The 17,016-nt window shown below is 35.9% G+C and overlaps 1 protein-coding gene across 1 annotated transcript in view; it reads left to right on the top strand.

The window, feature by feature from the left end:
- The window catches only part of TOPAZ1 (testis and ovary specific TOPAZ 1), a 65,133-nt gene that overhangs the window by 17,285 nt on the left and 30,832 nt on the right, over positions 1 to 17,016 (top strand). The window contains exons 5-9 of the mRNA XM_024756478.1: positions 6,371 to 6,435; positions 8,350 to 8,495; positions 10,078 to 10,163; positions 10,902 to 11,027; positions 13,353 to 13,416. Of these exons, the coding sequence (XP_024612246.1) occupies positions 6,371 to 6,435; positions 8,350 to 8,495; positions 10,078 to 10,163; positions 10,902 to 11,027; positions 13,353 to 13,416 (487 nt within the window). The remainder of the gene's footprint in view (positions 1 to 6,370; positions 6,436 to 8,349; positions 8,496 to 10,077; positions 10,164 to 10,901; positions 11,028 to 13,352; positions 13,417 to 17,016) is intronic.

Genomic DNA, 17,016 nt, shown 5'->3' with positions numbered 1-17,016 from the left:
CAAAAAAAAAAAAAAAAAAAAAAGATGTAGTTTACTTTCTTATTTCCTTCACATCTTTACTCAAATTTCATGTTCTTAGGGAGACCTCCAATAACCATCCAACCTAAAATTCCAGTATTCTCCGTTCTGTCAACATTTCATATCCCCCTTTCTTGTATTTATCATGATATAATATACTTTACATTTACTTATTTATGCTTACCTCCATCTCTTCGTGCTAGAATGAAACTCCATGAAGGCAAAGATTTTTGTCCATTTTGCTCACAAATGAATCTTTAGCACCTAGAGCAGTGGCTTATACAGAGCAATAACACAGAGGGATTCCCTGGTGGCGCAGTGGTTGGGAGTCCGTCTGCCAATGCAGGGTCCACGGGTTCGTGCCCCGGTCCAGAAAGATCCCACATGCCGCGGAGCGGCTGGGCCCGTGAGCCATGGCCGCTGAGCCTGCGCGTCCGGAGCCTGTGCTCCGCAACGGGAGAGGCCACAACAGTGAGAGGCCCGCGTACCGTGAAAAAACAAACAAACAAACAAAAAACAGAGCAATAACACAAATGATTGGGTTTTTTTGGCCGCTCCGCGCGGCATGCAGGATATTAGTTCCCTGACCAGGGATCAAACCTGTGTGCCCTGCAATGGAAGTGCAGAATCTTAACCACTGGACAGCCAGGGAAGTCCCAAATAGTTGTTGAATGAATATTGAGTGTGAACCTCATTTGAAAATAGTCTTTTGAGACTTCCCTGGAGGTCCAGTGGTTAGGACTTCGCCTTCCAGTGCAGGGGGTGCAGGTTCGATCCCTGGTTGGGGAGCTAAGATCCCACATGCCTCAGAGCCAAAAAATCAAAACATAAAACAGAAGCAATATTGTAACAGATTCAATAAAGACTTTAAAAAATGGTCCACATCAAAAAAAAAAGTCTTTAAGTGTTAGAAGTGTCCTGTAGCATGAATAAAAATATCACAAAGTACTTGCTTAATGGTTTGATGATAACAGCCACTATGTATTGAACCTTTATTAAATGCCAGCCAGCCAGTGCTAGAGACTTACCACTGGTTATATCTTATCCCTATGATATAAGGAGGTGCTGTTCAGGAGTTCCCAAAGCCACCCTCAGGTTCAGTGATTTGCTAGAAGAACTCATGGAGGTCAGCAAAGCTGTTATTGTAACTCAAGGTTACAGTTTATTTCAGTGGAAGAATACAGATTAAAGTCAGCAAAAGAAAGAGTCACATAGGGCAGAGCACAGGAGAAACGGAGTACAAGCTTCCAGTTTTTCTCTCCCAATAGAGTCACATGGACACTGCTTGCTCCTCCCAGGAGTGATGTATGACAAAAACAGAATATTGCCAGCCAGGGACTTGCCTGAAGCTTGGTCAGGGTTTTTATTGGGGTCAGCCACATAGGCATGGTTGACCACCTGCATAGCTGACCTTAGTCACTCAGTCTCCATCCAGTCCCTCCTGAGGTCAAGCTGATACCACATGGCTCAAGGACCCCGTCATAAATCACAAAGACTTTCTGGAGTGGCCCAAGGCCTCTTCCATAAATTACACTGTTAGCTTACATTATCTGTTGTGATCCCAGACACCCAGGTAAACAAAGACACACAATCAAGCAGCATATTCCAAGGGCTTATAAGTTACCTTCTAGGAGCAGGTCATAGGCCAGACCTTTAACATACGGCATACGGACAACCCAGATTTACTGAGTTATTCCTTTACTGCACATGAAGTGTGTACTGCTATTTCCCTTTGCAGATGAAAAAACTGAGACTTAGTATCTTGTCCAGGGTCACACAGTAGAATCCCTTGACTCTATAGCAGGGGTCAGCAAACCTTTTCTTTAAGACTAGATAGTAAATACTTGTCTGGCTTTGTGGGCCATATGGTTGCTGTCCTAGCTACTCAGCTCTGTTATTGTAAGGAGAAAGAAGCCATAGACAATATGTAAATAAATGTCAATTGCTGTGTTCAAATAAAACTTTATTTACAAAACAGGCAGCCTGCAGGCTATAGCTTGCCATAGCTTGCCAACCTTTGCTCTAAAGCTTTAAAAAATAAACAGTTTGTACTCTATTCTACGTAAAGCAGAAGAGAAGACTTTTTGCTTTCAATTCTGCAAGGATAGATTTTAAGAGATGTTTGCCAGAATTCACTGAGTTCTTAACACTAAATATTTAAAGATGTAGACTATTTTCAATATTAGCTCTTTTAAAAATAATCCCCCAAATCATTTATCTACTTCCTAGTGTGGTACTACTTTTTGGATTTGTTTAAGAGAAGGGGAATGATACTTTTATCTTTCTAATACTGTGGTAAGCTTCAAAGTAGCAACTCTTTAGAAAATATTGATACATGACCCTGTCAATAATATTTGTCATTAAAATATCTGGCCCCCAAATTTGGGAATTAACAAACTTTATCCATCTCTCACCTTGTATTTTAGGAACTTTAGAGGGTAAATAGGTTGATTTATAGGACATATGTCTAGCCTGCCACTTTTCTGCTTTTATGTATGGTTTTCTGTGAATTTTTAGAAATGCTTCCTTACTGATCTTTTACATATATATATATTTCTGTCTTTTCTACAGACCTTGTTTTTTCTTTCTCTTGTATATCAGTTATACCCAGAATCCATATATAACAATTTTTAGATTTACCATGGTAGTAGTTGCTTAATGATTCTAGTTTTGAGCCCCAGATAGTTGAAATGCTAGTGTACTTTTTAATTTTTATTTTGAAACAATTGTAAATTCACAGAAAGTTGCAAAAGTAGTTTTCCTCCATGATTACATCTTAAGGCACAATATCAGAAGCAGAAATTTGGTATTAGTATAATGAGTGTATGTAGTTCTGTGTATATTATCAAGTGTGCAGATTTTTGTAGCCACCACTGCAATCAAGATAATTATGCCATCACTACAGAGATATTCCTTATGCTACCCCTTTGTCACACATCCCTTCCTACCCCTAAATTCTGTAACCTTAGTAACCATTAATATGTTTTCCATCTCTGTAACTTTGGTATTTTGAAATAAATGCCCAGGTTTGCAGTTGCTGGGCTGTCTGGTAATTGCATGCTTAGGTTTTAACTTGGGTGGACTTGGCCTCCAGGTTACTCCCCTGCGGTAGTAGGCAGTTGAAATGTTTTTTCAGTTCGTTTAGTGTCATCTGGGTTGTTTGGAGTCTACCTTACAAAGGTGTAGTTCAAGGGTCAGCTAGAGATTTGGACCAAGTTTAAAGCAGATTTGGGGGCTTTCTCTCTTAGGCTCTCCAGTTTCCAGGATTCCCAGCCTCACTTCCCAGTTTCTGACTTTGCCCTGTACTCTGTCTTCTGGTTCTTTGTGTCAGTATGGCAAATTTTTAGCCTTCCCCAGTGGTTCCAACCAATTAAGGCCTCTCTTTAAGAATAAATCCATAAAAACATGACTGTTACCCAGTGTCATTCCCTCTTTTCCTCCAGATTCTGCCTACTTTTCATATCTCTCCAGTGTTTTCAGGCAGAGTTTTTTTTATAGTTCATCTGAGAGTTATAGTTGTTACCTGAAGAAGGATTAGCCCAATAAGAGATACTTATTTGCCATTTCTCAAACTGGACCTATTGTGTGTTCTTTTTAATTTTATACAAACGACAGCTTATCATTCTTTGTCTTTTTTTAACTTAATGTATAATGGAGATTGTTTCCTTTCCATATATGTAATGATACTTTGTTTTTACAATTATATAATTATCCACTATATGGGTATACTCTATTCAACAAGTTACACTGTTGATGGACACTTGGTTTGTTCCCATTTTTTGCTATTTTAACATTGTTGCATTATGCATCCTTGAGCATAAGGCATTTTGCATATGTGCAAGCATTTTTGGATTAATTCTTAGAAGTAGAATTTTCAGATTGCCCTACATAGAGATTGCTTTGATTTATGCTTCCATCAACATTGTATGGGAATGACAGTTTTCTCCCCCACACACTCACCAACTCAGTATTAAATTTTTTTTATTTTTGTCCATCTGTACATTTTTACAAATGACTTTTCATTTGCTTTTCTCTTATGAGTCTAGTTAAGCATCTTTTAGTATGTGTAAAAGCCATTTACATTTTCTTCTGTGAACTTCTCTTTTACATCCTTTGCCCATTTTTCTTTTGGGATTTTGGTCTTTTTTTATTTGCAGGAACTTTTCATATATTAAGCATATTTGTTCTTTGTCATATGTTGCCATAACTTTTTCCTGTTTTTTCATTTGTGTTTGACTTGGTTTTCATTTGTGTTTGACTTGGTTTCAAATGCCATCTTTAATAGTTTGGTTTTACCTTGAAGGAGCTTTTTATTTAGTCAAATGTATGTGGTTTTTTTGTTTTTGTTTTGTTTTAATTTATTTCATTTTTTATTTTTATGGCTGTGTTGGGTCTTCGTTTCTGTGTGAGGGCTTTCTCTAGTTGCAGCAAGCAGGGGCCACTCTTCATCGTGGTGCGCGGGCCTCTCACTATCACGGCCTCTCCTGTTGCGGAGCACAGGCTCCAGACGCACAGGCTCAGTAGTTGTGGCTCACAGACCTAGTTGCTCTGCAGCATGTGGGATCTTCCCAGACCAGGGCTCGAACCCGTGTCCCCTGCATTGTCAGGCAGATTCTCAACCACTGTGCCACCAGGGAAGCCCCTCAAATGTATGTTTTATTTTATGATATTTGAGTTATGAGTTGTATTTAGAGAAACCCTTCCCCGTTTCTGCATCAAAAATGTTCACCTGTATCTTTTTCTAGTGCTTTTTTGGTGTTATTTATTATGTTTAAATTTTTTATCAATATAAATTTAAATTTTATCTTGGAAGAAGAAAAGTAGAAACGATGTAACCTTTCTGTTCTTATTTTGACAGGTGACTTCTGTCATCTTAGCATATGAAAATATTTTAAATGTTTGTATTCAAACCTACCGATACTGTAATTCATGGTTTCTGCCTTTGGTGTCAGCTTAGGCTTTCTCCAGCCTCCAAATTATATAACTACTCACCTTTATTTTATTTTTGATACTTTCAGTATTTTTTATATTTAAATCTTTAATGAACTTAAAGTATTTTGGCATATGGTGAATTGGTACCAAGCTTTTTTCCATCCAGTCAGCTAGCCTGTTGTTCTGTTAATATTTATTTTTTAATTTTTTTGTGGTATGTGGACCTCTTACTGCTGTGGCCTCTCCCATTGCGGAGTACAGGCTCCGGACGTGCAGGCTCAGCAGCCATGGCTCACGGGCCCAGCCGCTCTGCGGCATGTGGGATCTTCCTGGACCGGGGCACGAACCTGTGTCCCCTGCATCGGCAGGTGGACTCTCAACCACTGTGCCACCAGGGAAGCCCTGTTACTATTTATTGAATCATTTCCTCACAAATTTCAAATGCCATCTTTAATAGTTTCAATTTTTATGTATAGAATGATTCTTTTACTTGTCTTTTATTTCATTAATTGCTCAGGTCTGTACCAATTCCATACTGTCAATTACTTGAAAAATAAAAACAGTCAGGAAGGCTTGCTTTAAAAGATACGAACATGTATTGTAAATCTAAAATATTTCTGGCTATTCTTATATTCTTTTAAGAGCTTTAAACACACATTGTAATTTTTTTAATGTATAAATTAATTTGCAGGCAATTAACATTTTTTACCTTTAACATTCTCATCTAGGAACGTGGTATATCTTTCCATTTGCTAGTGTTTCGTGTTACTCAGTTGATTTTTATAGTTACAATAGTATATATAGTGTGTACCATTATTGTAAAATATGATTGTGTACTTCAAAAAGACTAGAAAGATATAAAGTAAGATATTAAGTGGTTATCTCTGGCTGCCCAAATGATGGGTGATTTGGGGTGTTTATTTTCTTGGTGCTTGTTTTTTCAAAGGTCTAGTATGTATAATTTTCTTATAATTAGAGAATCACAATTCCCAAAACACTAATTACTAATTGTAAAGTGCTTTAAGTGTAGCAATGTTTTAAATACATATAAATATTTCTAATGAAAAACACATTTATGTTGGTAAATACCACCTAAAAATAAAAATCACTCAAAGCTGTTTTTTTCTGAATAAAAATATAACTTTAATTGTCCAAAATAATTTGAAATGGTGGCTTGCATAATTAAAGGTGACATCAAAAATTGGGAAAAATGTATTGATTTATATTAGTTTTTCTTAACAGCAGAGATTTTAAAATCAGTGTTCATATTTTAAATAATGTAGAGTAGAATTATTTTCCTGCTTGACCATAAGCTAGTCGTTTAATTAACATCTAGTACATTCTGATCTGATAAGCCTCATAGCCTAATATGGAATGCAGAGATAGTCACTTATACTATTTAACCATAATCTCTTCACAGTGTAGATTTTTGGACAAGGTGACTATTCAAGAAGAAAAAGAAGATATTTGTGAAGTTTGCAAAAGGTCTGTAACATAACTTTTAATTACATAATGTTAAAATAGTCATTCACGTAATTTGTATCTTGAGCATACTTTTCATTCTCTCCTGTATATACTTGGGCTACTATGCTGTAAACAGTACATGGGTATTATTTAAGTAATGTGTCAGGTGTATACAGACGTCAGGGATATTGTAAGTTACCTTAAAGCTATCACTAAGTGTTTGGAGCCATTAAAATATTTTTTGAGGGAGGAATGAGGAATAGTGATAAAATAAAAGAAAAAAAGATGTGTATGTGACTTCTACGAAGGTAAGACTAGCTGAAATCAGATGAACATTGCAATTTGCAGGTATCTTCTATGTCTGCAGCGATTAGTACTGAGAGCTACAGTACACTCACTGGAACATATACAGATACCAAATTTAGATTTAGAGGACACCTTGGAGGTCATTTGATCCACCCCCCACACCTATTTTGCTGTTGAGGCAAGGCACAGTCAGGTCAGGTGACAATTATGTTCAAGTTCTTTTATGTTAAGACAGTGTTTTTCAAAGTGTGGTCCTTGGAGCAGCTGCATCATGTGGGAACTTGTCATAAATATAAATTATTTGTTCCCACCCCTGACCTACTGAATCAGAAACTCTGGAAATGGGGCCCATCAATCTGTGTTTCAACAAACTCACCAACTAATCCTGCTACATGTTCAAGTTTGAGAACCATTATGTTAAAGAAAAGCCTAGGTAAGAATTAGATTGGCATAGAAGCCCGTATGGTTCATGCCCACTTGAAGATCTTAAAAAGAAAATGTGACAAGGTTAACTTTTTTTTTCCCTATTAAAAACATTTTGCTTACAAGCTAAATAGTTGCAACCTGCAGAGTTTTGTCATCACCTTGGCTCTACCATAATGACCAGGAGTGTGACATTGGGTAAGTCACCACATTACCCTGGGTTTCATTACCCAATCAAAATAAGATAATTTTTCTTGATAATCTTTTCCATCTATAAAATTCCATAATTCACATTTGTTTGTTTTATGTTACTGCTTTTATTTTGTTTTATTTGGAGGGGGTATGATAATTGCACATATCAATGATATCCCAAGTTGGGGAGAGAAACAAATATTTTTGTGTGAAATTATTGAACTCCCATCAGTGCTACTAGGTTTCAACTGTTATAAGCATTGGCCCCTTTTCTTACTATTTTTACTCTCTGCTGGCCAAGGGAACCCCAGCTGAAAAAGCTTTATTAGAATTGTGTTTAAGGTAAAATACTGTAGTATCTGAATGAGGGTATAAGTCTTTCTCCGAAAAAGTAAATTCATTTATATCTGATAGCTCTGAGGTACTTTCCACCCTCTCCCTTGCTTAAGTTATTTATTTTTCTAGGTTAAGTGACCTCCAGATTAAGGGGGTTTTTTTAATTGGCTATATAGGATCTCACATATTAGAACACAGTCACAGCTGTTTAAATCAGTAGCCTAGAACAATACATTTCTTATACCTTCTTCCCAAAGGAAGGTCTCAAGTACATGTATAAATTTATTATATATACATGTCCTGAAGAATAACTTACAATTCATTTATTTTATTGCACTATTAATAGAATCATTGCATGATCTTCTCTGGATTTGGATGCTAGTCCAGTTCCTCCTCAAACCTTTTGTCTGACATGATCAGAAATACTTCGCTCTAGTTTTAACCCCACCACCCCACTTTTACCCATACCCTAGCCATTTAACAAGTATCAGTTTTCTAGTTAAGAAGGCAGGAACAACCTATTGAAAATACTGAAGAATCAGTACATGATGGTAGTACACAGCATAGTATGTAGACTACATCAATACTATCATTAGGATGTGTTTCTACTTATTTGATTCTCATTACTTTATGTTTTTAGAATAAATTTAAATTCTGATTTTGGGTTTTCTCACACAGCAGCGATTCTAAAAATACAGATAATGTGGTTGGTGAATGTCAGTTGGCAGGGCTGGGCCCCAAACCTCTGTGCTTATCAGTGCCAGTGCCACCTTTGAATCTAAGTGCTCACCAGGAAGACACATTACTGAAGCCCTGGATGAATGGTACGATTTTCTTAGTAAAATTCTGTTGGCTTTTGATAATATAGAAATGATACAGGAGATTTTTCCACCCAAAACAAAAAAGTTGAGAAAGAAATTGAGGGAATTCCCAGGCGGCAGTCCAGTGGTTAGGACCCTGCACATCCACTGCAGGGGGCACAAGTTCAATCCCTGGTCGGTGAACTAAGATCCTGCAAGCTGTGTGGCAGGGCCCCCCAAAAAAAAGAAGAGAAAAAAACTGAAATAAGTATAGAATATGCTAAGATTAGAAGGTTTGTGTACCTTTAGTTAGTACTTTTGATGGAGCAACTTCTGAGATATCTATATTTATGCAATAGTGTTAGTATAGGTGAATTATAGTCTATACCTAAAATATTCATATTTTAAGTGAGTGTTTTAGAAATTTAGAATGTAGTTTAGAATTTGTGTCTTTTTCGATAATTCATAATGCTGTGTAAAAATAAACTAGATTGAAGAATTAATTTAGAAACAATAAAATCCTGTTGTGTATGTAGCTCACACCTAACTCTTCTGGACTTCCCATTACTGACTTCATGCTGCCTGGTGTTGTGTACTGTAGCAGCAAGCCCATGATGATCACGTGTTTTATCTTAAAAAGCTTTACCGGTTTCATAATGAAAAGTACTGCAAAGCTATGCAGCAAAAACGTCAGCTTGTCCCAAATTATATCTGGATGCTGCCAAAATGAAAAATGAAATTGCTTAAGATGAAAACATTTTTGTGTTATCTTTAGAAAAAATAATTTTTAAATGTCCTAATTCTCATTTTAAAAGACTAACATTAAGGGATAATGATCCCTGGTATAATAGTCAGCTCGGGCTGCCATAACAAAATGCCACAGACTGGGTGGCTTAAACAACAGATATTCATTTCACACAGTTCTGGAAGCTAGAAGTCCAAGATCAAGTTTCTGGTAGAGTTCAGTTTCTGGCTGTCTTCCTGGCTTACAGACGGCAGCCTTTTCACTAAGTCCTCACATGGCCTTTCCTTGGTGCATGTACGTGCGGGGGGCGGGGAGAGAGAGAGAGAGAAAGCTCTCTGGTGTCTCTTATAAAAACATTGATTCTATCAGATCAGGGCCTCATTTTTACAACCCCATTTAGCCTTAATTACTTCTGCAAAAGGCCCTAACTCCAAATACAGTCACTTTGGGGGTTAAGGCTTCAATATATGAATTGGGGGGAGACACAGTCGGTCCATAGCACCTGGGTTTGTCAGTAGTTTTCTTCCCTAAGAAAGGTTTATTGTGTGTAATATTTGTCTGTTTAACTTACAATCATTTGAATATAGTACTCAATTCTGCTGTGTAAGGCTTTTAAGAAAGCATCTTTAGCTTATAATGAGTTTAAAATGTTAAGTTCAGATCTAGACATCCTTAAGGAACACCTAAGATGTAAATTACTGTATATTTCACAGGAACATACCACAGCAGCAGACCTTGAACTGAGCACAAGAAGTCCAAAGTGAAATATTAAAGCAGATAGTAGTAGTCATCTGTTTGATTGTTATGAAAGGAATAAGTTGTAACATATTGGAATGTAATGTCATTCTTAATCATTTCTAGATTTCAGATTTCCAGGAAAACATTCTCTTCTAAAACCGCAGGATCCTGAAATTTGTGAAATATTTAAGAGGGAAAAAACTATAGGGGTAAGCGCCCCATTAAAAAAAATAATAATAATCTTATAAGCTTGTGCTTTGGGGCTTTCTGATTAATTTCCCTATCATCATTTAAGCAGTTCTGGACATTTTATGGATTTTAAATGGGGGTTGGTGGTAAGGGACAGAAAATGGGTAGCGATTCAGAGGATATTCACAAACAGTATAACAGGTTTAAGGCAGAGGGTGGGGGATGGGATATCCAAAACAGAAAATACAGGATGAATAGTTCCCTGTGATGAAGGAGAAAGCTAGTGATATAAAGCAGTTGATAGGAAAAGCCTGTTGTAAAAAGCTTTCACTCATTGCCTTTTTCCAGTAATCAGAAAAGCTAAGGAGATTTTTGGTTCTAATAAATGCATCTGAAATATGCATATTATTACAGAATTAACTTTTTATACAAGTTAAAAGGGCAGGCACATGAGAAGGAGGAGGGAAAGTATAAACTTTTAAAACCACGTAAAGTAAAATGGTAGTAACTTTGATGAAATATAAAAGTTTTACACTAAAGGAAATTGCAGAAATTCAGACAAATAACTTTAAATTGATTTTTTTCATAATTTTTAAAAATATAAATTGTTTGGAGTTACTTTTTATCAAGTCAGCAAACAATTTATCGTGATACTTTTTTGGATGTTTAATATTTCTGATTGTTTCAAATACTTTCTCACTTGATTGCAGTAAGTGTTTTACAATTAACACAGAAAGGGAATTTGTCTAATTTTCTAGGTGTTCCAGAAGTCCCTAGGGTTGATGATACCCCATAGATATTGCAAATTTCATTTTAATACATTACGTGGCTGTGAGCGATCACAGTGCAAGTTTGCTCACGTGCCTGAGCAAGGGGATGAAAAGGTAAAATATGTTAAGTCTTTGAAGTAGAGATTGTTTTAATAACCATCTCAGTCATATGTTTTAATTCAGATTTTCATCAACTCCTAATATATGAGCTTTGCCTGATTTTGTGCTTTACATAAATGGAATCATACAATTTGTATTCTTTTGTTTCTGGCTGCTTTTGCTCAACATTTTTGAGATTCATCTGTACTTTTTTACTTAATTGTAGATGCTTCTTTCTCATTGCTGTATAATATTAAATATTCCATTGTATGAGTATATCAAAATGTTTTTTGTTGATAAATACTGCTTTTTTTTTTTTTTGATAAATACTGCTTTTGATGGGTGATTTTTAAATTTGGTAAATACAGTAGTGTTCTGCATGTCTTTTGGTGAACATATGAACACATTCTGATGGGTTATACGTAAAACTGGAATTATTGGGTCAAAGGGTCTACATATATTCAACTTTAGTAGATACTGCCAGACAGATTTCCAAAGTGGTTTACCAAATTACACTCTAACCAAGCAATGTTTGAGAGTTCTGGTTGCTTTACATCCTCACCAGCTCTTGGTGTTATCAGCCTTTTAATTTAAGCCATTCTAGTGGGTGGGGAGTGATACTCTCCCTAGTGATTGATGAAGTTGAGCATCTTTCAAAATGTTTGTTAGGTGTTTGAATATCCCCTTGCTGTAAATATCTAAATATTTTGCCTATATTCTAGAGGATTGTCTTTTTCTCATCCATCTTAAGAATTCTGTATATATTTTAGATACAAATGCTTTGTTGGATATACGTATTGCAGATAACTTTTACTACTTTACAAGTTGCCTTTTCACCCTTTTATTTTTTTAATTTTTTTTGGAGTATAGTTGATTTAGAATGTTGTGTTAGTTTCATGTGTACAGCAAAGTAAATCAGTTATATATATATACATATATCCACTCTTTTTTAGATTCTTTTCACATATAGGTCATTACAGAGTATTGAGTAGAGTTCCCTGTGCTGTACAGTAGGTGCTTATTAGTTATCTATTTTATATATAGTAGTATGTATATGACAATCCCAATCTCCCAATTTATCCCTTCCCCTCCCCTTTTCCCCCTGGTAAGCCGTAAGTTTGTTTTCTACATCTGTGACTCTATTTCTATTTTGTAAATAAGTTCATTTGTACCATTTTTTTAGATTCCACATATAAGCATATTTGTCTGTTTCTGACTTACTACACTTAGTATGATCATCTCTAGTTGCATCCATCTTGCTGCAAATAGCATTATTTCATTCTTTTTTATGGCTGAGTAATATTCCATTGTCTATATGTACCACATCTTCTTTATCCACTCCTCTGCCATAGGACATTTAGATTGCTTCCATGTCTTGGCTATTGTAAATAATGCTGCAGTGAATGTTGGGGTGCATGTATCTTTTCAATTTATGATTTTCTCCAGATATATGCCCAGGAGGGGGATTGCTGGATCATATGGTAGTTCTATATTTAGTTTTTTAAGGAACCTCCATACTGTGCTCCATAATGGTACCAATTTACATTCCATCAACAGGCCTTTTCACCCTTTTATTTTATTTATTTATTTATTTATTTATTTTTGCTTAGTTAAATCTCTATTTTATTTTTGTTTTTATTTCCATTACTCTAGGAGGTGGGTCAAACTTTTCACCCTTTTAAAAGTGTCTTTGGTAAACAAAATTATTAATCTTTATATAGTCCAATCTTATATATTTTTTTCCCTTTTATGGTGTTGACTTTTTACATGCTGTTCAAGAAAGCTTTGCCAAGATCATGAAGATGTTCTTTTATGTTTTTCCTTTAAAAGTTTTCTTGTCTTGTCTGATATTTACATTTAGAACTCTAAGCCATCTAGAATTAATTTTTGTTTAGGATGTGAGAAGGTCTAGATACATATTTTTTCCCATGTGTATCTCCAGGTGACCCCAAACCATCCTTTCCCCCACTGCACTGCAGTATCACCATGTCATAAATCAGCTGATTGTGTATGAGTGGGTCTATTTATAGGATCTCTGTTCTAATCCATTGGTCCATGTGTTTCTCCTTATACCAGTAAAAGAAGTCCTCCCTTCCCCAGTTGATTGCTAATCTTGACTCTGTTTCCTAGGCTATTTCTTTGACAGAGATTCTCTGAATAAGATTTTTGTAATGAATTCAACATACATTTCAAATCTTAGTTAACCTAACATCAGCTTCTTTATTCCATTGCTTTCAATTGACTTAAAAAAATTGGAATAAGCAAAAAGATAGGACTGAAATTTGTGTAGATTTTATGAAATATAAAAAGGTAATTTTACATTTTTCGTGACTTTTATAGGTTTGTATGGATGTGTTTAAGAAATATATAAGTATCAACGAGCTTTGTTTGCTACAACGTGCAGGTATGAGACAATGGAATGATTACTATGAATTTATTAATACAAGAGTTTCAAACAATATGCTATTGTCTTAATAGTTTGAAAGTAAATTCAGTACTTTTGAGTATGAAAACTGAATGCCTTAGAGTAGCTCTCTTGGTGTTAGAAAGGATTAATAATAAGTGTGGCATTTTGGTTAATACAAAAAGTATAATCCACCTAACACTGTAATTCCCTCACATACTAATATTTTTGTGACATAGAAATTTTATTTACAGTTGTAAGACAGGAAAAAAGATATTAATTGGCTTAAAATCTTTCTGAAGGGATCTTTGAGAAACTGTATCTTCCTTACTTATTAGCCCTTTTCTTTTTACACTATCCCTTGTAGCCAGTGCACCATCCATCGTTCTGTGCAGTTCCCTAAATAGGGCATGCTGTGTTATAATAGAGAGGGCACTGCTGTCTCTACCCAGGATCCCTTTCTTTTATCCCACTTCCCCATAGCAAAGACCTATTCATCTTTCAAAGTTTACTCATAGGAAATAGGATAATCTCCTCTATTAGGCCCTTATCTGACTCCACAGCCTCATCCCATTCCCTGCTCCCATCTCCCCCTACTACATTGTGAGCCCCAAGAGGAAGGGACCAAGCTTTACATTTGTCACCCTGACACAGCCACCAAAACCACATAGTATTATGGTAACAGAGCATCATATTCATCTGCTTAAAATCTCATCTAGCTAAAAACAAAATCTCTGACAAGTTTGTTTTGCTGGTGATATCATCTCCTCTAAGGATTAGAGGAAGCATATGAGGGAACTGGTAATCTGGACTTAATCCAGCTGTAGCAAAGAGGAGGTAGTTAAGGTACAAGTAATAGGAGCCTATACAGGGAATATACCTGTCACCTGACACGTTGTGATAACCAAGGAGGAGAAGCTACATATGGTTAGATATGGATGAACATTTATATTCCAGAAATAATTCCATAACATATATGGAAGAAAAGAGGATGACGTGGGAAAAATGAGAAACTCCCCAAAACATAATTCTGGTTGTGTGAATATCCAGTATGGGAAAAGGAAAAATATATGTTTATTCAGTTATAAAACAATAAATACAGAAAACAAAAATAAAAACCTATAATGAAGAATAAGTGCAGGAAGTTGGCAAAAACCTATATAAATTACGTTTGATGTGCAAATAGAAAGTTAGATCAGCAGAACAGATAGATAGCTCAGAATAAACTTGATATTTTTTTTTTTTTTTTTTTTTTTTTTTTTGCGGTACGCGGGCCTCTCACTGCGGTGGCCTTTCCCGTTGCGGAGCACAGGCTCCGGACGCGCAGGCCCAGCGGCCATGGCTCACGGGCCCAGCCGCTCCGCGGCATGTGGGATCTTCCCGGACCGGGGCACGAACCCGTGTCCCCTGCATCGGCAGGCGGACTCTCAACCACTGCGCCACCAGGGAAGCCCTAAACTTGATATTATGTATAAAGAGGTTTAGTGTTTAGAAAGACCATAGGGTTTGGGAAGGAAGACTCATTTTATGAATGATGTTAGGAAAACTGGATAGCAACTTAGAAAGAGAAACTCTGAATATCACTGGTATAAAGTATAGATCTAACCGCCCAGGCCCTACAGAGAGGCCTCAGGGACCACCTAGTTCACAAGGGGAGGTACTGAGAGGGTGGGACTCCCCATTACCCTATTTAACCATAAGTTCATTTTTATCTGTTTTATATTTAAATTTCCACATAAAATTCTTTTTCCAGAAGTTGTTTGACTAAAAACATTGTGAAAAACTACTACTGCTTAGCATACACCAAAATGAATAATTGTAGTATGTTGGTAATTCAGTAAAAAGAATTAACATTTTCAGTCAGATTTTTTTGGAAAGTTGATAATTTCTGTGGTTTAGAGTAATCAAAGGAAGCACAAAAGATAAAAATTTGTTTATATAAATGTAAACTGAAAAAGCTATTAGCTTCAAATATTTTAAAATATATGTATTCTGAGCTCCAGAGTTACCACATTATTGGATTCAAATGCCCACTTTTCAATCAAAAAGTCATATGACATACAAAGAAATGAGCAAAATATGGCCTATTCAAAGGAAAAAATAAATCAACAGAAACTATCCTTGTAAAAGACCTGATGGCAGATAAATTAGACAGTGATTTTAAAACATTTGTCTTAAAGTTGCTTGAAGAACTAAAGAAGATGTGGGGAAAGTCAAGAAAATAATGTGTGAACAAAATGGAAATATCAGAGTGATAGGAAACCTAAAAAGAAACCAGAAAAATTCTGGAGTTGAAAAATACAATAACTGAAATGAAAAATTCACTAGAGGGATTCAAAGGCAGATTTGAGCAGGCAAAAGAATCAGATAACTTGAAGATAGGAGAGTGGAAATTATCAGGTCTGAGGGACAGAAAGAAAAATGTTTGAAGAAAAGTGAATACAGCCTGAGGAACATCATGAAACAGAACATTGTGGAAGTCTCAGAAGGAGAAGAGAAAGAGAAAAGGGTAGAGAGAATATTGAGCAAATAATGGCTGAAAACTTCCCAAATTTGATGAAAGTTGTAAATATAAATATCCAAGAAGCTCAGCAAACTCTAAGATGAACTCAAAGAGACACACACCAAGACACGTTTTAATCAAACTTTCAAAAGCCAGAGGCAAAGAGAGGATCTTGAAAGCAGCAAGAGAGAAGCAAATTATCACATACAAGGGATCCTCAATATGATTATAAGCAGATTTCTCATCAGAAACTTTGGAGGCCAGAAGGCAGTAGGCCAATATATTCAAAGTGCTACAAGAAAATATCTGTCAACCGAGAATCCTATATCTAGCAAAACTGTCCTTCAGAATTGAGGGATAAATTACTGATACGACATTCCCGGATAAACAAAAGCTGAGAGAATTTGTTTTCTTTAGACCTGCCCTTCAAGAAATGCTCAAGGGGGGCCTGCAAAGTGAAATGAAAGGGCATGAGACAGTAACCTGAGGTCATATGGAGAAATAAGGATCTCAATAAAAGTAAATACGTGGGTAGTTATAAAAGCTAGTATTATTGTAACAATGGTTTGTACTGTACTTTCTGGTTTTTACATGATTTAAGAAACTAATACCTTTAAAGAAAAGTATATTATTAGTGTAAAAACTAGTATTATTGTAAATTTGACTGGTAACTCCAAATCCTCTTTTCCATATTATTTAAGAGACTGATGCATTTGAAAGAACTGTTAATTAATGTTTTCGGGCACACAGTATATAAAAATGTAATTTGTTACCTTAGCAACTGAAAGGGGTGGGGATGGAGCTGTAAAGAAGCAGAGTTTTTGTATATTGTTGAAGTTAAGCTGGTATAAATCCCATGGTAACCTCAATAGCTATAGAATATGCACAAAAGGAAATGAAAAAGGAGTTAAAACTCACTCAAAAAATCAGCTAAACACAAAAGAAGAGAGTAACGCAGGAAATGAGGGACAAAAAAGCTATGAGACATACAGAAAACAAATAGCAAAATCAGAAGTAAGTCCTTCATTATCAGTAATTACTTTAAAAGTAAATGGATTAGGGCTTCCCTGGTGGCGCAGTGGTTGAGAGTCTGCCTG

The sequence above is a fragment of the Neophocaena asiaeorientalis genome, unplaced genomic scaffold, assembly GCF_003031525.2.
Source record: "Neophocaena asiaeorientalis asiaeorientalis breed wild unplaced genomic scaffold, Neophocaena_asiaeorientalis_V1.1 scaffold265, whole genome shotgun sequence".
NCBI lineage: Eukaryota > Metazoa > Chordata > Mammalia > Artiodactyla > Phocoenidae > Neophocaena > Neophocaena asiaeorientalis.
The sequence above is the reverse complement of the archived record's forward strand: the minus strand, read 5'-3'. Positions and strand labels throughout refer to the sequence as shown.